Genomic DNA, 22939 nt, shown 5'->3' with positions numbered 1-22939 from the left:
AACTCCTGGGTCCAGCTAGATTTAAGGGTGGGAAATGACCAGGAAGGCAAAACAATGGAAGGGAGATTGGGTGTAGCCACAATGAGAGGCAGTTGAAAACGGAAGGTGATAAAGAAAAGGGTCCAGGTGAGAATTTTCATTTGGAATGTCTGAGAGATTTGAACAGACAGTGAGACTAGATAATGAAGGGAACTGGAAGTGGGGGAAGTTTGCTTTCAAAGGGAAATAAGGCAGCTTCCAAAACTTTAAAGTTTTCGTGGACCGGTAGACAAACTGAAGCCAGGTTCTTTTTGGGGCCAGGAAGGAAAGTGCATTTGAATAAGATTAAAAGGTGAGGCCGAGGCTTTGCAAAAGGGCTTAACAATAAAACTATTAGTGAAACTGAATGAAACCCTCTTCACCAAGGCCTTTACCACCTTTCTTAACATAATTGTTTTTTTTTCTTTTAAATTACCTCATCTCATTTCATCATTGCTTACCTCCCTTCCCTATTAGCTTATGTTTTCCTGGACAAACATTAGTGTTCTACGTATGTGATCCTGGGCAAGTCACTAAACTTCATTAGGCCTCAGTGTCTTCATCTACAAATTAAGATAACTTCAGATATTTTAAGTAATTTATTAACTCTTAACAACCTATAACTTTTTCTAGTGAGCTAGCTGCTTTTATCTTCCTACCTCCTGATTTTACATATATTTTTCCATGTCTATCTTATGCTTTTATAGAAAAACAAAATAATATTTATTTAATAGATAAGTAAACTTATGAAGTTGATTGACACACAAAAGAATGTAATCAAATAACCTTTTTGTCTTTTCCTTTCTTTAGGTAGTCTGGGAAGAAAATAAAATACTTCCAGAACAATGTAAAACTGAAGAGATACAGGTCATAGGAAAAAAATCAAACTGTCCATAAAACTAAACAAGATATTTCGTTGGATAATGTTCTTAGAAATTTCTTTTCTATAGAAGGGGAAGGAGATAAGAGAAGGGGGGGGTAATAGAAGGGAGGGCAGATTGAGGGAAAGGGTATTCAGAATGCACACCATCGGGGTAGGGAGAGAGGAGAGATGGGGAGAAAATTTAGAAGTCAAAATCTTGTGAAAGTGAATGCTGAAAACTAAGGATAAATAAATAAATTTTTAAAAAGAAATTTATTTTCTGATCTTTTTTCTTATTTCTATTTTTTTTCCCTTTTCTTCCAAATAATTTTATAGTAACACGTAAGGAGGAATGTTCTGGCAAATATTTAACACCTGGCTCTCTGGGGGGAAAATAATGTAATTAAGACATACTTTTAAGTTAAATCTGCATTATTGACATTTTCTTCACCACTTTATTAATTCTAGACAACCAATAAAACAATAAATCAAACCCAAATTGGTAGTGTTTGCTCATTTCTAAGTTTTAAATGCTTAAACATAAATTTTAACAATCGGTACTCATGAGCCTGTTTGAACTCACTGCAGCACACCTTCAGACATATCCACTTACTTGGGGTTAGACTTTTGGAAACCTCAGTAAGAGAATGTGGTGGCATATCCCCACTTTAGCTAAATTAATTTTTTTCTTTTTTGTCTTTTTTTATTCTGACCTTAAATTCCAAAAGGAAGAAACTACTTCTATGAAGACAGCCGAATACAAAAAGAGGATTGTATAAAAACTGTGAAACTTAATTTCATGTTGCTTGCTTTAAAAAAAAAAAGTATATGTTACTTTCAAAACTGCCCTGCTAGTCTGTGCTTCCTTCTGTATTCTGCTGTGCATTTTTTTTTTTTTTGGAGCTTCTGTGCATTTAAAAGATACTTCAATAGTCCTCTTTTTTCATTGTTATTGCCAATTCTCCCTTTCATCTCTCCCCCTTGCCCAGCCCTTTAAAAACTGAGAGAAAGGAAAATAAAAACCCTCATAATAAATAAGCATAGTCCTTGCCCTACAGGAAAACAGAAGGGGAAGGAGATAAGTGAAGGGAGGGGGTGAGATAGAAGGAAGGACAGATTTGGGGGAAAGGGCATTCAGAATGCAAGCCATCTTGGGGTGAGGGGGGGATGAAATGGGGAGAAAATTTGGAACTCAAAATCTTGTGGAAGTGAATGTTGAAAACTAAAAATAAATAAATTAATAAGAAAAAAAGAAAAAAAGATTTAGAGAACAGAAAAAAAAGAAGAAAAAACAAAAAAAAAAAAATAAGCATAGTCAAACAAAATTAATTCACACAGTGGCCATATCCAAAAATATATATCTTTCTGTATCTTGAGTCCACCATCTCTTTTGTCAGGAGGTGGATAAAATACTTATCATAGGTCTTCTGGACATGGTTAGTAGTTGCATTGATCAGAGTTCTTAAGCCTTTCAAAATTGTTTTTCTTTACAACACTGTCCTTGTATAAATTGTTCTTCTGGTTTTGCTCACTTCACTTATCATCAATTCACATCACCCAGGAATGTCTATAATTGTATCTTTTGTCAGATTTTGTAGAAATATTCCATTATATTCATTTAACATAGTTTGTTCATCCATTCTACAGTTGATTATTGTTTTCCCCTTAAAGTCTAGGTCTTTGTTTTCCCCCCACCCCTTTTAATTTCCCCCTCCAGGATCAAGGACATTTGTGTCCCTTCCCTACCACTATCATGCTCCCTTTTAACCCCTACCATGGCTTGTTTACCTCCTATGTAATTTATTTTCACACCAAACTGTGTGTGCACATATGCGTAACCCTTCTTTGTTTAAGATAAGAGAGTAGTTCATCTGATGCCCCTTCCCCTTTCATCACCTCAGCAAAGGAGACTGAGGAGCATTCAGACAAGTAGAAGAAAAAGGAGAGTGTTTCAACAAGAAGAGGGTAATTCACAGTGTCAAAGGGTACAGAGATTAAGATAAATGAGGAGTGAGAAAAGGCCATTAGATCTGGCAATTAAGAGATCATTAGTAACTTTCAAGAGAACTATTTCAGTTGAATGATGAGGTGGATAGCCAGACTAGTTAAAAACAAAGTCAAAGGAAATAAAGTGGAGACACAATTGTAAATGGCCTCAAGGAGTTTAGCCACAAAAAGGGAGGAAAGGTATAGAACTATCTAGTAGGCTGGGAGGGTCTCTGCAGAACCCTCTCTGTGGCAAAGCATTATTTATAGCTCTCTAATCAATTTTCTATTAAATTCACAACAATACCTTTTTCAAACTTCCAAAAAGTGAGGATTTATTAAGGATTGGGGAGACATAGGTATGTTTATAGGCAGAAAGGAAAAAGACAGTAGACAGGGAGAAATTGAAGATAAATGAGAGAGTGGGGATGACAGAGGAGGCAATCTGCCTGAGAAGTCAGGATGAAATGAGACCACTTGTACAACGAAAAGTGTTTGCCGTGGCAAGAAGGATCACCTCTTCATGTGAGACAAGGGCAAATGAAGAAAGAATTAGCTGAAGACATCTGAGTGATGTCAGATGAGAAGAGGAAATTTTTTGTGAATGGTCTCAATTTTTTTCAGTGAAATATGAGGCAAGGTTCTCAGTTGGGAGGGTGGAGGGATAGGGAGCCACATGGGAGGCTTGAGGAAAGATGAAAAAAAATCTGCAAAAGGTGCTGTGGTGAGTTTAATAGTAAATTGATTAGAGTGTTATAGTGTTTTGCCATAGTGAGGGTCCTGTTGAGGTTACTTAATGTAAATTTATAGTGGACTCAGTCACCCCGGTTTCATGATTTTCTCCAGCTTCATTCAGTAGCATGTAAGACAGAAGACAGTGGATGGTGAGAGTAATCCAAGGCTGAGTCTTGGCAGAACAAGATCCATGATATGACAAGGGAACAAGGAACTGGAGAGAAGAGGACAGTGTACAATTGAGCTGGTTCTCTAAGGGATCAAGATGGGGAAGGGAGGAGAACGTAGCTTGTGCAGGAAAGGTGGCCTGGGAAAGAACTGATGGGTCAGAGAATTAAGAATAATAAAGTAAATAAATAAAATAAAAATGAGAATAAAGAATGGTGTTTGGGATTTCAAGGCAGAGAGTGAAATGGAATGGCAGATTATGAAGAGATAAATTAACTTCAGTGCTCATTAACAAAGAAGAGGAATATTTGTGAGCAATAACAAGATGGAGAGTAAGACAACTATCTCCGTGCAGCTGAGGTTGGGGGCGCCTGGGAAGTATATAATAGGAAATGAGTAAGTTGAGGAACTGTTTGAGATAGAATCAATATGTGTGGTGAAATCCCCTAGTCACACTAGGGCAGGAGTTGGGGAGAAGAGAGATTGACCCAGGCATTGAACTTCTTGAGGAAAGAAAGGAAGTGTCCTGGAAATTGGTAGACAGCGGCTACCAGAATTTTGATTGGGTAGGACATAACCTCAAAAAAGGAGAGGTTACTGGGTGACGGTGGTAGATGGAGAGCCTAGAAGTGGCAGTATAGAGCATGAAGTATTTCAACTCTCCTCACCACCATCACCACTCTTGGAGAGCAATAGGAGTGAAAGTGCAACCAGTGCTGGAAAGTGTGTCCAGGAAAGCTGTGTCATAAGAAGAAAGCTGATTCTTTTTAAGTGCAGGAAGTTGGAAGGAATGAGCAAGGAAAAGGAAGGTTTAAGATGGAAGCAAGATTTTTAAAATTTTTTATTTTGTTTTGACTGCAATTGTTAAATTATCTCTCCTTGCCCAATTTTCAACATTTTTTTTTCTTACTATCAGATACCTTACATTTTCTTTTTTACCAGGTCTAGATTTTATCCTATCTTGTGGAGTCATTGATTTCTCTTTGACCCGTCTTGGTTTTTAGGAAGTTTATTTCTAAGGTTTACCATTTTCTCTTCTAAGCTATTTATTCTTTCAAGTCTTTTGTCCTAAGCTTTCCTTTTATTTTTAATCTCTTGCTTTATTTCTGTTAAATATTCATGCAGTCTTTATAGAAAATCCTTTTCCAGTTGTTACAGAATTACTCCCTCTTTTGAGGCTTCTCCAGATCTACAATAATTTTTTGATACTGGTCAGTTTTTTCTTTTACTCATTTCTCCAGCTTTGGTTCCTGAACCAGGGTTTTGTGCCAGGGCCAGGATCCATGCCCTGCTGGGCTTTCGGGTGGGGTGGCTATCTTACTCTGGGCCCTCTAGGTTTCCATATTCACCTTTACCTCCAAGGGTTAGTACCCAATGGATCTTTGAGTTTCTGAGCACTAGATATTCAAAACCCTCTATGGCCTTTCAGGACAGTGCTGGAGGCCTCAGAACACCCAGATAACTGGGCCATACTATTGTGAGCACTGCCATGTCACTGGTTGCTGCTGCTCTCCGGGTCTTCGAAGGTTGCCACCCTGGGGCTTTCTGCCCCACTCTGAGGTGGAGGAGGTATCTGCTCTTGCTACTCTGCTGGTAGTCCCTTTTCTAATTGCCTTAGGGCTTCCATTCTGCGGTGGAAGTCATTAGTGGCTTCTCAGTGGATGTCTGGATTATTTGAACTAGTGCAAATTTCAGGTTTTTCCTGGAATAGGTATATGGGAGCTAGGTGGTCTGTTATATTGAAATGAGTGCTATACTTGAGGTCAGACCTAAATCTGAACCTTGCCTCACTTGCCTTAACTCAGGTTAGTATGCCTGCCACAAGGCTCTGCCTACTTCATTCCATTCTCCACTCAACTGTCAAAATGATCTTCCTAAAGACCTGGTCTGAACATGTCATCCCTACTCAATTTAACACCAGCGAATCCCTAACAGCTCCAGGAACAAACAAAAAATACTATTTAGCATTCAAAGCCCTTCATAGCCTGTCTCCTATTCCCACTCCACTACTTACCTTTGCAGTCTTCTCACATCTTACTCCCCTATGTACTCTGCAAACCAGTGACACTAGCCTCCTTGCTGTCCCACTGCTTGATTCTGGGCATTTTTCACTGGCTGTCCCCCCATACCTGGAATGCTCACCCTCATCTCTGCCTCATTTCCCTCGCTTCCTTCCAAGTACCAACTAAAATCCCATAGGAAGCCTTTCCTGAATCCCCTTAATTCTAGTCTAGTGCCTTTCCTGTTTATTTCCAGTTTATCCTGTGAGCTCCTTGAGAGCAGGAATTGTCTTCCTTGCTTTTCGTTCCCAATGCTTAACATAATGCCTGGCACATGACAGGTGTCTAATGTTTATTGACAGCTGCCAGATTTTGGTATTTCCCTAAAATATTTTCTCATTAACTACTAAGCCACATCTTCCCCATTTTTCTTAATTTCTTTTCAAACCTTAATTGCAGGGTTTTACATTTATTCCTACTGAAATCATCTTTGTTTGATGACCTCCCCGTTATTAACATCAAGTGAAACATTAAGCATGATGTACACTAGCCACTGTCCTGAAGGATGTCCATCACAGAGCACAAATCAAAGAATTCCATATACATGGTGAGATTCTTGTTTTTAGGTAACAGCTAACATCTATATAGCACTGAAAGGTTTGCAAAATGCTTCACATTGTCTCACTTATTCTCTTATGAGATGTTATTTTAACTATGATAAGCAGTTGGAAGGGCAACTCAAAGAGCTGGTCCATTGGTAGATATGTCTGATGGCCAGTGTACTATGCTCAGAACTGAAAAGAATGGGCTGGATTGCCTTTGAGCTGTACAGTCTTTTAATAACCTTAAGCTTCTTCCTGAAACAAAAACCTCTTTTTTATATTAATAATTTAATGTTGTTCTTAATATTAGTGAGTTAATATTAATATGGAGTAGTGACTCTGACATCAAGAAGATAGGTTTACTTCACTGTTGGTGGGACTACAAATTGATCCAACTGTACTGGATACTATCTGAAATCATACAAGAAAAGTGACTGTGCACATTGTTTGACCCAGCAATCTTATTACTGGATGTATATTCCTGAAGAAGTCAGAAAGAGATCTGGGTCCTTACCAATTCCAGAATTCCTTACAACAGTGTAGACTGCAACCCATACATACCTGCATTCTTGGATGACAGGTGTTGTCATACAAGGTGTTGGAAGCCTTCATTGTTTTCCACCTGTTATCCCTTGTTCTTACCACATACAAATTCATCTTCCCTAGGATACAATTCTTTTATTACATTCTTTACTCCTGTTATGCTTTGGAGCTCATTGGTTACTGCTGCAGTCACATTATACATATGTACCCTTCCATTTTCCTGTGTGATATTCATTTCTAATTCTCTGGGGGCAATTGTATCCTAGGTCTTGCCACCTTATAGCAACGGCAGTAAAATGTTATAATTGAACAAAAACAAACAAAAAACTGAGCCTGTGCTTTCATAAAAAGCTTGGCAGTCTGTAAATTTTGCAACTTCCTGAAATCAATCCAATCTGGGTTGGCACAGAAGGTAGAATGCTAAAGTAGGAAGACCTGATTCAAATACCTCCATCTTAGCCCAATGCCTGGCACACAGTAAACCCTTAATAAAGCCTTGTTAACTATAGACTCTTATACCTTACCAGTTATGTGACTACAGACAGCCAAGTCACTTAACCTTCTCTAACCTTTCATTTTCACCTACATCTGTAAAATGGAGATACCTGTAATACTTCTGGCTCTTTCGTGAAATTCAAACTAGATATTATAAAACACTTTCAAAACTTTAAAGCACTATATAATAGTCAATTATCATTTAACTGACCTCAAATTAAGTTAGTCTTGGCCTTTCTATGAAGACTCCAGTTTGTTAGCTGCCGTTCCTTTTTAATGCTGACCACTATTTTTCCCACACCCTTCTAAACTCCCCATCCCTCACCTCCACCTCACTTAACCAGTCCTTTTAATCAAGAGGACACAATACAAATTACACTATCCTCTTCCGACCCTTATCTTGGCTTTCTGGTCACACTGTAACCTTTGCCCATGGCTATGGAACCTGGTCAATCTTCCTCTTCACCATAGAGGCCATCCTTAAGGAATTCAATATACATTTTCCATTTTCACAATCCTAGTTTCTAGTTATTCAGTCCCACCTCTACTTCAGCCACTGAATCACTAAAACAGCTTTACCTGCAAAAATCTAACTCTGAAATTCCCTGACTACAATCTTTCTCTGCCTGTTCATACCTCTAACCATGATCTTTGGACCAAACCTTCCTGTTTTCCTATTCTAGCAACCTTATTTTTGTCTGTTTCCAACTCAGGTCCTCCTGACTCCCAAGGCTGGAGCTCCATCCACTTTACCACCTAGCGCCCCTAAGGTGTAGCTTCTTGCCAATAATCCCTCCCTCCAATTATTGCCTTCATCTTATCCTCTTCCCATATCTTTTACCTTTCTTTTTCTCTCAATTTCAATCTATCCAATGGCTCTCCCTGGATGCTTACAAATATGCCCAGATCTCTATCCTTTAAAAGCTACTTAATCCCATCACTCCCTCAAACTATTGTTCTATAATTCTTCCTTTCCATAGCAGAAACCTTAGGAAAAATTTCTTCACCTGTTCCATTTTCTTGCCCCCATCATCTGATTCTAGACTCTTGCAATATGTGGCTTACACTAGATGAAAAATTTAATGGCATTTCCAATTTTGATCTTGGCAGTGTGATACTGTAGAAGACTCCCTTCAGGATACTATTCTACCAGGGTTTTGCCAACACCACTTTCGACTCTTAATGTCTGCCAAAAATCAGTCGTCTTTGTAGGACTACCTTGTTTCATCTCCAATGCATGGGTATAGGTCAAAGCTCTGCCCCAGGTTCTACCATGGGTCTACCTCTATGCTGTTCTATGATCTCTAGTCCGAATTTCTCTTTAGCTTTACCCTTACATTTTCACCTAGATGTTTCTAAAACTCATTTTCTTCTGAAACCCTAATTCTATTTGCCAAACACATCACCATTGATCTAGTAGTTCACCTTTGCCTCTTCACTATTCCCCACCTCCCAAATCCAGTTACCTACTCTTATTAACTCCAGCCTGTACTACCCCACTTACTAGTCAAAATATCATACTCCCTTCAGGTGGGATTGTTATCTTTTCCCTTTAGACCCTTGTCACTGAAATGTTCTCCACCTATCAACTGGGGATCCCTAGCCTTCAAGTGTCTCTCCCAATTAAGTTTGTATTTACCTCTCACCTGGCTAAGTCTCAGCCTAGGAGACCCTTTGTACTTGACAGGTGCTTAACACTTATTAATACCACTTCCAACTGAGCCTTCATTGTTGCAGTTATCCTTTGACTAACATTCCTTCCTGTGGTAGTTCCAAATTTCATGATTAAAATTCCACTGTTCCCTTATATTAAGATTTAATTCTACAAAATTAAGGCCTAATTTTCTCTTGCTCTTCAATCTAAGGTGGCTGTTCTCTCTCCTGATACTCTGCTCTACAATCATGCAGTTTCCATTGATAACCATGGTTTCTGTCCTCGCCACCCCTACCCAACCTACCCTACCCCAAACTCCATTCCCTAACAAGAGGTAGACACCAGACACCTTTCAATTTGGCTTTTAACTAAAAAAAAAAAAATTATCAAAATGAACATTTTTGTAACTGCACATTACAAAGTACTAGATTGTCCTTTCTCTTCTCCGCAGTAGACATGGTAGACCACTCCCCTTTGTCTGCATTCTTGGTTCCCCTTCCTCCCAACACCTAATGGAGCACCTTTCCACCAGTAGGGACACTATCACTACTGTTTAGAATGTGAATGATTAGAAGTAGAATGTTTCCACACATATAATTGCAAGGTCTTGTAAATTCAATTTCCTGACTCCCCATCTTTACACTTAGACTAAGTCTAGGTCCCAATCTAATTCACCTAGAAATTCTCACCTTTCCCCCAGCATTAGAGATCTTCCACTTCAAGATTCATAGTTAAGTGTATGTATGTGTATACATATATACATATATAGAGAGAGTATACACACACACACATGCATGTGCCAAGTGTGTGAGTATACATATATATAGTTTCCCCAGAGTCGTCTTTGTATCCTATCCACTAGGCATACAGATACCTAATACATATTCAGTACTTTAATAGTCAAAATTAATTTGCTATTTGCTAAGATTATTAAAGAGTTTAATAACTTATTGATAATTTTGTACATTTCCTAATGATCAGTCATTCAGTTCTATGCCAGTTTTTCCCATTATCTGCTACTAATTTTTTTGCATATAGCTCCACTGCAGAAATAAAACTGTTATATAATATTTAATGCATAACAAAGGTCCTACCTGTATTCATAGCAGTATCGAGACCTTGTGAAGTATGGTTAAATGCAATGGATGAGCCTAGGTTCTGATTGTTATTTATTTGCTTTACTGAGTAACCAGAAGAAACATGTTACCTTTCTGACCTTTGATACTGTCTCATCTATAAATGATAGTTGAATTGTAGCATAAAAGAATCAGTGCAACTCTGAAGAGATTAAAAAGCTAAAACTTCATTCACGAAACTACTCAATTTAGTACTTATTTCATATTACCTTGATTAATTTAAAAAATCCAATACCTTTACTGTGCTCATAACCATAACCAAATCATGTTGGATAATCCAGTTATTACACCAGGAGTCTTAGAGTCTTCTGTGTATTTATTGTTTTACAGCAGAATGCCCAACACAGATCATCATAACTGCCAAATAGTCAGCTGTGCAAAATAGTATATATAGTGCTTAAGTACAAATGGGAGACATGATTTTTTTTTTAAATAAATACTTAAACACAAATTTATGGTCCTACAAAAGAGCATTTAAACTAGATGTTCTAAGTTGATCTGCCTCCTTGGACCCACAGTAACTGTTATTTCCCAAAAAACCAACAGAATCAATATATGGAATCATCATCAGTTCCACTGTGTGAATAATGGATCACAATAAATGAGTCCCTTTTTCTAAGAGCGTTTCCTGGCTCCCTTACAAACATGATCTGGCCTGGATAAAAAGACAACAGGAATTTCTTGAAGGTCAATGGTCCAAAATGCTAAGTATGGTTAAGTATTCTACATGATCTATATTCACTGGTTCCTTTAGTTAGGATGTACTTAGATTACTTTCTTCAATTCGTCGTAGAGGACAAGCACGAAAGCTCCCCCCATGCCTCTAAGAACATTGGACCAGGCACCCTTGAAGAAAGCTTTGCCACCCTCATCTTTAGCAATCTTCCTCCAGCAGTCAATTGTCCCAGTGTACATGATATCAGCTGTCAAAAGGAAAAGAAATTCCAGTCAGAATTCAAGACTTACAATTTGTCAAAGTACAATACACATGCCATTATTTTACCTAGACTAGTAAAGGGCAATAAATATGCCCTTTAAGAGTAAAATCAAAGCTATTACAAAGGGAGATTAGGAAAATAATAGCGATTTAAGCAGTAGGTGGCTGTCACTACACTCCCACCCCTGCTTTTGTCAAGCTTGTTTCCAAGATAGAATTCAGGAAACAAAGGTGAGGGTAGAAAGAACACAAGACATCTGGAACTAGGGACTCGAGGTTCTGGGACTAAGTGGCAAGAGCATGTGCTACTACAGAAAACATTCCAGAAGTAGATTAAGACATGAAAGCATAATGAACCAAAACACACTGCTGAAAAAAAGCAAACATTTCCATAACTGGAAAATGTACTTAAATATTTTTTTTTTTGGTCTTTTTGCTTTTTGGTGAGGCATTTGGGGTTAAGTGACTTGCTCAGGGTCACACAGCTAGTGTTAAGTATTTGAGGCTGGATTTGAACTCAGGTCCTTCTGACTCCACGGTCAGAGATCTATTCACTGAGCCACCTAGCTGCCCCTAAATATTTTTTTTTTTGTCTAAGATTTTCACCATTTTCAGCTTAGCCAAAAGCAAAAGTGTAGTTAAATGCAAAAAGCTATTTTATGATAAATAAATACTACATTTCCCCCTCACTGTTATCAAAAGCATTTTTAAAGAATAGTGACTATAATTTAAGAGGGAAAAACTTACCTCCTTTGCGTCCAGACTGCATCATCATTCGCCGCCTTACTGTATCAAAGGGATAGGAGACCACACCTGCTACAGCAGTCACTGTTTGGGCAATCATCCAACTTATCACAATATGAGTGTTCTTGGGATCTGGGAGCATTCCTGGAAAATAATCACATTTGTTAAATTCAAACCGCTGATCCTACACTTAAATGTCAAGCTAATCTAACAGAAGAAACTACTTTAGTTTTACTCTACAGTACAAAAAAGCCATCTTTAAAACCTTAAATTGTTTTCAACTACAGAAAACTATACCATACAGACCCCTTGCAGACAAGATTTTTTTTCTATGCCCTTTAGGTTGCAACTAAGGAATATATTCTAAATTACATTAAAATTTAGAGGCTATACAAATTAATTTGGCAAAGGTCATTAATGACAAGACAGCACTGATTAAAATCCTGTTGTGTTTGCTAGGAGCCAATTTGTCTATTAAACCAGATTGCAGAAGGGTTGTAAGTAACTTACCTCAGATAAAAATACAAAAACCCCACAAAGTAGTTATAATCAAACTTATTTGATCTATTTATAATAGAAAAGGAAACAGTATAAATGTATTTATTCTAAGGTAATGGCAACATTTTAAAAGGACTCTTACCTTTTGCTGTGTCATAGATTCCAAAGTAAGCTGCTCTATAGATAATGATACCCTGCACTGAGACATTGAAACCTTGATATAAGCCACGAATTCCATCAGACTTGGTGATTTTCACCAGGCAGTCTCCCAGGCCTTTGAATTCTCTCTCACTGCCAGATTTCCCAACATCAGCTGCCAAGCGGGTTCTCGCAAAATCCAAGGGGTAGACAAAGCAGAGAGAAGTGGCTCCAGCTGCACCACCAGAGGCAAGATTGCCAGCAAAATACCTCCAAAACTGTGTGTGCTTGTCCACTCCTCCCAAAAACACCTGCTTATACTTATCCTTAAAGGCAAAGTTAAGGGCCTGGGTGGGGAAATATCTGATGACATTTGCTAAGTTACCCCGCCAGAAAGAAAGGACCCCTTGTTCCTTTGGAATTCGGACTATACAATCCACTATGCCTTTGTACTGCTTATCTGCAGCAATTTGTTTACTTGCATGCTGCACCTAAAACCAAAAAGCATAAAACAAATTGTTAGGATAAAAGCCCCCCTCCCCAAATAGGCAATAATCTTTATACAAAAATAACTATTAAAACACGCTTTTGGAGAATAAACCCAGCTCTTAATATCTTTTTTTCAAATTGCCAATCTGATGAACGAAATGAATTTACCATTTTCATTCATCAGATTTCTGGTTAAGAGTTTCAACTGGCAATTTATAGTCTTTATAGGCCCTGAAATATAAGTAATGTCAGAAGACCTCTACTGCTGCATCCATGTAAGAGGTTAATTAAGAGGCAGAAAGGAGCCTTAGAGGTCACTTAGGTCAAGGCCTATATTTTACAGCTAGTGAGGCCTGGGTTCTACTTCCCATTCCAACATTAACCACCTGTATGACCTTGGGCAAGTACGGCCTGCAGCACTCCCTAGGTTCCTGGTGATTCAAACAGGTATGGAACATCAAATCCTAGCACAATGCCGTACAACATCTGTGCTTAATAAATATTAAATTTAATTTCTATGTTCCAGCCCTGCCTACCTCACAAGGTTATCTACCAAAGGGAAGAGTAATGAATCTCAAAGCCAGCTGTGACCTTGGGAAAAACATGCCATTTCATTCCTCTAGGCTTCAGTTTCCTCACCCACTTCTGGTCACTGGGTGGGGGTCCAGATTGCAGCTAACATCACTTAATGCAGACTGAGAATGAACTTAGACTAGGCTCGCTGGGCCTAAATTTCCTCATTTTTTTGAGTACAGGGGATTGTACTAGACCACCTCTGGGATTTTTTCCTCTCCATTTCCAAATCCTTTTATCTGGCCGTACTGTATGTTTAAAAGAAAAAAGGGGGGGGGGGTTGAGAGAGTGGAAGATTCTCCCCAGAGTCTATTTAAAAAGGAAAAAAATGCAGAGGCCAAGACACCCAACAACCACGCCTGCACCCCAAAAGAAGGGGAAGCCCAAGCAGTGAGCGCCTGGAGGCAGAAAACGTGGGCAGACAGGCAAGGAGGCCCGAGTCCTCAGTTGGGGGGGGGTCACCATGACAACCCGAGACGTTCCCCTTCCCCTCCACCTCCTGCCGCATTCAGACTCCTCGCGACAGCTCAACGACTGCGGCAGCGAAGCCGGCACTACGTGACGAGCTGACGTCAGCCCTTCCCGCCCTTCCTCATTCTTCCTCTCCCTTAAAAGGGCAGCAGGGGGTGAAGATGCCGGGGCGGGGCGCGAGGGACAAAGACCTCCCCTGCCCGGCCAGCTCACGCACACTTCCGGGAGCTTCGCGCCAATCCCCAAGGGCCCGAGGCGACGGAGGGAGGGCAGAAGACCCACGTGTCATTGAAGACTAGCCTCCCCCGTTCCCAACACCCAACCGGGGGCTACTTCCTCCTCGTCACCTTCCCGTCCCTCCTACACGACCTCCTCGGTCAAGGACGGGAGGGAGGACGGGCGGGAGCGCGCGCTCGTGTCCGCCAGTAGCGAGATTAGCGAGAAGGCTCCGCGACCACTAAGGGCGTTGTCCGCCCTCGCCCCCGCCCCACTGTGGAAGGGCGGCGAGGGTGGGCGCCTGCCCCCAGCGCGGATCCTCGAGCCTACTGCTCCCGCCCCAGATACCCGTCTTCCCCCCATGTGCACTCCCACCCCAGTCCCCGGCTGTCCCCAGCCGGGCTCCAGGCCTGACATTGCATGCGCCCCAGGCACGCACCTGCAATAGTAACTTCACTCTCTCGATGGGGGCCACCGCAGTCTTGGAGATGGCAGCGGCGATGCCACCAGCCAGGAAGTCCTTGGCGAAGGAGATGGCCTGTTCCGTCATGGTTACGGGAGGGAGAAGGTGTTGGAGTTGGAGAAGGAAAGCCGGAGAGAGAGGGCCAAAAGCTGGGGAACTCGCTGCTGCCTGCACAGCCACTTGCTACAGCTCAGACCGAAAGGACACGGTACCCCCCGCGCAGGCGCTAAAGCCTCCTCGCTCCGCCCCCTGCGGCCTGCTCCGGACGCTCCCATTGGCTGGCGGGGAGCGGGGAGGGGGGGAAGGAGGCTGTCACCCAGTGCGGGGCCTCCCCTCCAGACTCCCGCCCTGCGCCTCGCATGTGTCTCTGGGAGAACAAAAGCCCACGTCCCGGCATCAGAGCCGTGGCCTAGCCATGAGAATGGGTGCCTTTGACCTGAAGGGCCGCGGGTCGTGCTCTGGTGCCCAGTCGGTGTGGGGACCGAGAGAGGCCCGGCCTGGTTTGGAGACAGCAGCTGGGCGGTCAGTGATGGATGAGCCGGGCCTAGGGCCTGACATCTTGGGCTGCTGATCCCCTGATAGTAATCGGCTTGACTGTCACCCTGAAGGACTCTGGGGGGACTTGGCTTCTGAGACTCTCCGCCCATTCATAGGACGCCTTCCACCCCCAACCATTTTGACCCACCCCCCCACTCCACGTAGGGAGGAGACCCAGCTGCACTTGGGTCTGGACAGCTGTTGACAGACTGTCATGTCCCCCTCCTTGCTCCCAGATGATCCATCCCACCCCAGGGGCCACATTCCCCAATGCAGAACAGTCGAAGGGACTTGAAATTTTTTTCTTTTAATAAATAGCTATTGCTATCTCTTTCTTACAAAGCAAAAATTTCTCCTGGATTAAGTAAAAATAAAACAGTAAAACTAATCAATACAATGCAAATAAGTGAAAATAATATGTAGTGTTCCACACCACTGCAAAGGAGTGGAGGTGTGTAGATGACTTGGAATTTCAAAGGTGGAAGTAATATAAAAAAACCTGAGATTTGGGAACTGAACTTCTGTGACCTTGGGCAAATCATTTAGTCACACTAGGTTTCAGATTTCTTAGGCTTCTGAAGTGGGGGTTTGATTGAAAGGCCTTTTAGGCCACTTCCCCACCCCCACCCCAGCTCCAACTCCATATTCCTCCTTGCACTGGAAAGAAAACTGAATTAGAAGTAAAAAGACCTTTTTTTTTAAAAAAATGTGGCTCCCTTCGATATTGTAATAGCTGTTACTTGTCAAATTATTAAGCTTTTTGAGCTTCAATTTCTTCATGTAAGATGAGAATAATAATACTAAATATGAAAATAGCCCTGAATTTAGAACCCAGGTTCAAATTCTAATTCTTTCAAACTCTATGACCTGGAGCAAGGCATTTAACCTTTCTGAGCTTCAGTTCCCTCATTTGTAAAATGACATTACTGATAGTGTGGAAAGAACCCTAAATTTGGAGAGAGAGGCCTTGAATTCAAATAGTACCTTCATGACCTTGAGCAAGTCACAACCTCTATGCAGTTCAGTTACCCCATTTATAAAGTAAGGGAGTTAGAGGGCCTCTAAGGTCTCTTTTACCTCTAATTCTCTGATCCTGGGACTAGGTCATATATCCTGCTGACCAATGTCACATATACAATTAGTGGCAGAGCCAATTTTCCCTGACTGGTGCCTAGTCCAGTGCTCTTCCCTACTACACTGATAGTACACACTGCTCACATTTCACATGAAAGTTAAATACTAATGAGTGGCAGCCCCTTCTAACAGTTACCTTAGGATTTCCTTGTCCATATAATAAGCATAATTATAGTTGTATTATTTATCACCATAGGGTTGGCTTGTGGATCAAGGTTACAAAATCAAATATTAGAGCTAAAAGGAACCTTTAGAAATCATGTAGTCAGTCTAACTCTCTTTTATAGGTGAGGAAACGCCTGGAGACATTATGTGGCTTTTGAAATGACTTTTTATAACTGGAGTGGTATGCGGCTATAAATTATCGTGTGGCTCAGTGTCAAAATAAGTAGTTCTGATGGAGGGAAGAAAAAGATAGGTAAGTAACCTGAAAAAGTAAATTATAGGAGTCAATTTGAACTGGACCTAGAAAAATATGATTTGGACAGATCCAGAGAAGACTTGACGCTATACTCAGTAATAATGGTTACATTGTCACAGCAGAGAGTTGTGACATTAAAGGCCTGTGTAAATTAATTAATTGAAAGAAATGCTAAATTTCAGTTACAGGTTAATGAAATGAAAGTTGTCATTTTTTCCCCTATGAAAGTTCACAGATCCCATGAAATCTGTCTACTATGGACACCTTGTTATGAACACCTGGTCTATACATTGCAAGTTTAACAACACTCCTTCCCCTTCCCTACCTCTTCCAAGTTACTAGCCCACCAGAGTTAGGTCATATCCACTTTTCCCTAAAGTCTCAAGTTCATTGATGAGGGTTCCCAGGGGGAAAAGGGGATAAGAATGGAGATATGATGACAACAGCTATTTCTAAATATAGATTGTTCAAAAATTTGTGAACTTATCTGTAGCTCAGAGATCATTTGTCCTACATTTTGTTTCCACAGTTCCAATGTACCAAAGTCCATCCCCACCCTCAGTCCTCTTCCCCCTCCCCTCAGCTTTTCCTGGAAAAGAGAAGCATTCCGTGTTGGATCCCTGAATGACATGTGGTAGTGCAGTGGGGTCATTTGAAAATAGGGCACTCAGAAATATGCCCTTTATTTCCCAGTGTTATGTAGAAGTTTGTAGAGGGAACAAGTTACTGGTGCAAGTCTTAAAACACTGTATAAATGTTTACTCACATTTGTACCCTAAAATGCCTTGTTTGTTCCCTCCCCCCACCTAAATAACCCTGTGAGATAGGCAGTACCTATAATATTACCACCATTTTGCAGATGAGGAAAATGAGACTCAGTAACTCAAAAAAGGTCACACAGCTAGCTAGTAAGCTGCAGCACTAAGACTAAAATTTTAGTCTAATGACTCCAAGATCCTGGGTTCTTTCTGACTCACCTGACTGCTTTACTAAAATATGTTCTTGCATTTTTGCAAAAAAAAAAAAATTATAAATGATAGGAAAAGGCAAAATATTTATTAAACAATGTTATTATACATAATAAAGATACACTGTATATAATATATAATGTACAAAATAATGTTGTTACGTAACCTCAACTGGGCCCTTGATTGCTGCTAAGCAATCCTCCTAAAACCCTACTATGTAATACATTTTCTCTCTTTTTAACCACTTACAGTCTGACTTCTGACCTTATCATTCCACTAAAACTGTTTCCAAAGTTATTAATGATCTTTTAATTGCCAAATCAAACAGCCTTTTCTCACTCATCCAGCTCCCTGACCTCTCTTTGATGTTTCATGCTGCTGATCACTCTCTTCCCTGACATTCTCTTCCTTCAAGGTTTTCCATGCACCTCTGTTGTCCCACCGCATAGCTAACCACTCCTTCTGGTCTACTTTGCAGAATCTTCCTCCAGATCTCACCCTCTAACAGTACTTGTCCCTTAGGGCTCTGTCATGGCCCTTTTCTCTTTCAGTACTACTCCACTTGGTGTTCTCCTCAGTTCCCATGGATTTAATGACTATTTCTATGCAAATGATTTTCAGATTTACTTATCCTGCCCTAATCTCTCTGCTGACTTCCAATCTTTCATCTCCAACTATACCTCTGATATTATGAACTGGATGTCCAGTAGACATCTTGAAATCAATTATTTCCAAAAATACATTATTTTTTACCCTAAATTCTTCCCACTCCTACCTTCTCTATTACAGTGGAAAGCAACATCATCCTTCCACTCCCTCAGGCTCCCAACCTAGGAGTCATCCTCAATTCCTCTCTCTCACCCTCCATATACAGTGTGTTACCAAGGCCTGTGAGTTCATCTTTGCAACATCACCCAAATATTCCCCTTTCTCTTTTCTTACACAGCCATCACTCTAAATGCAAGGCCTCATCACCTCATGCCTTGATTATTGCAATAGCCTGATGGTAGGTCTGCGTGTTTCAAGTTTCTTCCCACTCCAATCTATTCTCCATTTAGCCACTAAAGTGATTTTCCTAAAAACCCAAGTCAGATATTGTCACACACTCATAACCCCACCCCCACCCCCACCGACCCCACTCAATAAACTTCAGTGGTTTCATATTGCCTCCAAGAACAAATATAAATGCTCTGTTTGGCATTCAAAGGCCTTCATAACCTAGCTCCTTCCTACCTTTCCAGTTTTTTCACACCCTACTACTTCCAGATATATTCTCTGATCCAGTGACATTGGACTTCTGGCTGTTCCAAGAACAAAACACTCCTATCTCCTGGCACACAGTAAGTGTTTAATAAATGTTTATTGATTGATTAAAATAGTCCCTTAGATATCATATGGTGAAATAGAAATAATATTGGATTTGGGTTCCTTGCTCTGCTACCAACTAACCTGTCTGACCATAGGAAATGCATTTAATCTAGTAAACAATTAACAATGAGATTAATTAATTAATAATATGGTATAATGGATGGAAGTCTGGACTGCTGTCAGAAAGACCAGCCTTCAAGTCCTGCTTCAGGCAAAATGGTTGTTCGACCTTGGAGGTGCACTTGACTTTTCAGTGCTTCAGGCAACTCCCCTAAAACTACACAGTGCAAACCTAGTTGTTGATATGTGTTGGTTGAGAGCAGGAATTCCAGGAATTCTGGTCTTTCAATGAAATCTTTATTTCACTTTAAAGTTTATAAAACATTTTACTTATATTATCTCATTTGGGTCTCACAACAGATGCCCCCCTCCCAAAAAAATACCTGAGGCATTTTTATCACCTTTTTACAAATGAGGAAACACAGTATAAGTGACTTGTCCCCATCACAAAGCTAGTAAAAGAGATTTGAACCCACAGTAAGGTTTATTTTTTTCTTTTGTCTCCAATTCCAGCACTTAACTTACCACACCTAGTTTCTTAGGGCTTCTGTTTCCTCATTTAAAATGAGAGTGAGGATCAAAATTCAACTAGATGATTGGCTCTAAGGTTCTGGTTCTGGCTGGCTCTAAGTCCTCAACCTGGAGTAAGTGATAGGATTGTGGAAAAGAACTACTGATTTGAGCTTCTCAATTTATTGATAAAGAAACCGAATTTCAAAGAAGTCAAGTGACTTGCCCAGGGTCACACAGATGAAAATAGATAGGATTCTAACCCAGGTTCTCTGACTCCAAAGCCAGCTTTCTTCCCAGTTTACTATAATGTGACCAAATGTTGTTTGTTAGGCATTTCATCCTTTTGTATTTGCCTTTTTGCCAGATACCATTTTTCACTTTATTTTAACTGTGAACATCCACCTATGAGTGTTTAAGGAAATGTTCCAATTAAGGCTAGCTAAATAAGGATCAAATCTAGGCAGGATATCCACAAACATCCCACAGACTATTCCTTTAAAAAAAAAAAAGGAGGAGGAAGAGAAGAATCTTGTATATGGCACACTTGTATACTTGGCACACTAGGTGAATAAAAAAGAATCTTCATTTGCTTTGTCAACAGTGAACCTCTTATGGGAAAGTACAGGCTACTAACAAATAAGGATAAGCTTGTAAACATGTTCATAAGGCTCCTTTATACAGAAGATATTCTTCATCTTTGCAAAGCTGAAATTGATTGGGAGGAACCTACTGGCAATTTTTTTTTTTTGCTTATTTTTTTTTTGTTTTTTTTTTGTTTGTTTGTTTGGTTTTTTTTTGGTGAGGCAATTGGGGTTAAGTGACTTGCCCAAGGTCACACAGCTAGTATGGGCAAGTGTTTGGTCAGAGGCCTGATTTGAACTCAGGTCCTCCTGACTTCAGGGCCGGTGCTCTATCCACTGCGCCATCTAGCTGCTGTCCCTTTTTTTTTTTTTTTAAATGAAGGGTACAAAGGTATGAATTGCCCCATTTTTTCCAGAACCATCACCCCTCACCTTACTGATGCCCTCTGTGTAGGAGCCCTGCTCTTACTGCTACTACTGCTCACTGCTATTACTGTGCCCCAACACAGCACTATTGCTATATGCTTATCCTTATGTTGCCAAAAACAGCTACCCAGACTATGGCACAGATGAACAACGAGAGGGGCTCAGAATTGAGGAAGATTGGATTGCATTTCAGAAATGGTACCCTCAGTGTTCCCAAAGTGCTCATTGCTGCGGGCAATCCATTTATTCAACTAATGATGTCATATTGATATGAATCATGGAACATCATGATTCTAGAAAAAAAATAAAATTATACATAATCAAAGGACAGTGGAAAGATGCATGGTAGCTAGAAGCATCCTACATAGCATGTTACCAACTATGACATTGTTGAGGACAAGAGTAAAAGGACAACATGGAGTGAGAGCAAGTAACGAGATGAAGTGGTCCATTAGCACTCCTGAGATACTAAAAATATTAAAAGGAACAAGATGACTTCTAGAATATTGGACAGATCCTGTGTGAAGAACCTGTGGAAATACAGGGACAAGAACCCAGAGAATACAAAAGCATGCAGCAATTGTAAGTTGAGTCAGTGGATATTGTGGTCATACCAGTAAAATCATAAATTAATCAAAATTCCCAAGTTAAAACAAAACAAAACCCTGTGTTGTGAGTTACAGAATTACATCCTCCCAGAACTGGAAGGGACTTCAGAGGTCATCAAGCCTAACCTATAGGATTCTTGTCTCATAGACCTGACAAGGGGCCATCTAGCCTTTATTTGAAGACCCCCTTAATGATGTTACTTCCCAAGGCATCCCAATTCCACTTTTGGAAAGGTGATACCTAGCTTTCACATCACTCAGCACTGGAAGAAAATTCATGACAGTTGGCATATACTAGACAAAGACGTTATCATTGTACACAGGAGACAGAAAAGTGGGTCAGCAATTTTATCCATTTATTTCTTGGCTTAAGCATCCTAATTTGAAAGATACAGTACTTTGGTTTTTGTTTATGAGAAGTGAAAGGGGCAATAGGAGACAAACAGAGAAAAAAGTCATAGAGACTTTATTTTATGCTGAGAAATTTCATTCACCCTCTGGAAAAAAATCTAGCTCCTGCAGTTGCAGTATTTCCAAACAAAAATATTTAACTCATTTACTTCTATAAGGGTGGTGGCAGTTGTGACTCACTGGCAGATGAAAGTACTAAAAGGAGTAATTGAAATAACTAATCTTGGCTCTAGGGAACGGATAAAAAAAACCACACCTCCTTTCAGGGAGTGGAGAGGGATGATGGTGAGACTACTAGAGACTGGATGCTGTATGCAATGTCACACTCAGCTTCCTGGGTTTTTGTTTTTGTTTTTTTGTAGGGGGAGGATTTGTTTTTTGTTTGTTTTTGTTTCAAGGGAAGTGAGGGTAAAAAGGGGTTCATATACACAAATGTCTATAATATAAAAATATAAAAACTTATTTTAAAAAATACATATATTGATTTTTTCTACATTATCGAAATTTGTCCTCTCCTCTCCCATAGAGCTATTCCATAAAACAATTTTTTAAAAGAAAAATAAGAGAAAAAAAAGAAAATCAGCAAGATCAATAAATATATATCAAAATTATGAAAATATATGCAATGGTCCACACCTGTGGATCTCCCACCTTTGCAGAGGAGGTGGGGAAGTATCTTATTTTTCTTTTTTGGAGACCATGTTTGTTCTTTGTAATTTTGTAACATTCTCTTAAGTTTTTTGTGGTTGTTCTTCCCATTTACATTGCTATTGTCATTGTGTATATTGCTTTCTTGGCTTTCCTCACTTTACTGTGCATCAGATTATGTATGTCATTCCATGCTTCTCTTATTTATCATATTCATCCTTACTTATGGCACAGTGATATGTAACTATTTAAATTTAACAATTTAACCTTTTCTCAATCAGTGGGCATCTGCTTTGTTTCCAGTTCTTTGTTCCCACAAAAAGTGCTGCTATAATTATTTTGATGTGTATGGTAACTTTTTTCCTTTTCAATAACCTCCTTGGGGCCTAATAATGGAATTCCTGGGTCAAAAGATATAGACATCTTTATCACTTCATTCCAAATTGCTTTCCAAAATGGTATTCATAGCTCTACTAACAATACACTAGTGTACCTATTTTCCCATAACCCCTCCAAACACTTGACCATTGCTATCA

At 40.0% G+C, this 22939-nt stretch overlaps 2 protein-coding genes and 1 long non-coding RNA gene across 4 annotated transcripts in view; 2 read left to right on the top strand and 1 right to left on the bottom strand.

Annotated features, from left to right (window-relative positions):
- Positions 1 to 1017, top strand: part of IL3RA (interleukin 3 receptor subunit alpha) — a 59718-nt gene extending 58701 nt beyond the window's left edge. Inside the window, exon 11 of one of the 2 annotated variants that reach the window (XM_027859492.1) lies at positions 829 to 1017. In XM_027859492.1, coding sequence (XP_027715293.1) covers positions 829 to 915 — 87 coding nt within the window. In that variant the 3' untranslated portion in view covers positions 916 to 1017. The remainder of the gene's footprint in view (positions 1 to 828) is intronic. The other variant, XM_027859491.1, reaches the window with a different exon arrangement.
- Positions 1018 to 10497: 9480 nt separating this feature from the next.
- SLC25A6 (solute carrier family 25 member 6) lies at positions 10498 to 14926 on the bottom strand. Its single transcript, XM_027859463.1, has 4 exons — positions 14705 to 14926; positions 12521 to 13007; positions 11884 to 12024; positions 10498 to 11122 (listed from the first exon to the last, which is right to left on the bottom strand). The coding sequence occupies exons 1-4, from the start codon at positions 14813 to 14815 to the stop codon at positions 10965 to 10967; spliced, it is 897 nt and encodes a 298-aa protein (XP_027715264.1). The 5' UTR covers positions 14816 to 14926; the 3' UTR covers positions 10498 to 10964.
- Positions 14927 to 16267: 1341 nt separating this feature from the next.
- LOC114041167 lies at positions 16268 to 20458 on the top strand. The gene is made up of 3 exons (XR_003568890.1): positions 16268 to 16817; positions 19030 to 19128; positions 20331 to 20458. It is a non-coding gene; the product is annotated as an uncharacterized LOC114041167 (long non-coding RNA).
- The last annotated feature ends 2481 nt before the right edge of the window (positions 20459 to 22939 follow it).

Source organism: Vombatus ursinus, unplaced genomic scaffold (assembly GCF_900497805.2).
Source record: "Vombatus ursinus unplaced genomic scaffold, bare-nosed wombat genome assembly UNPS02014168.1, whole genome shotgun sequence".
In the NCBI taxonomy this organism is placed as follows: domain Eukaryota; kingdom Metazoa; phylum Chordata; class Mammalia; order Diprotodontia; family Vombatidae; genus Vombatus; species Vombatus ursinus.
This window is presented reverse-complemented; position numbering and strand designations above follow the sequence as displayed.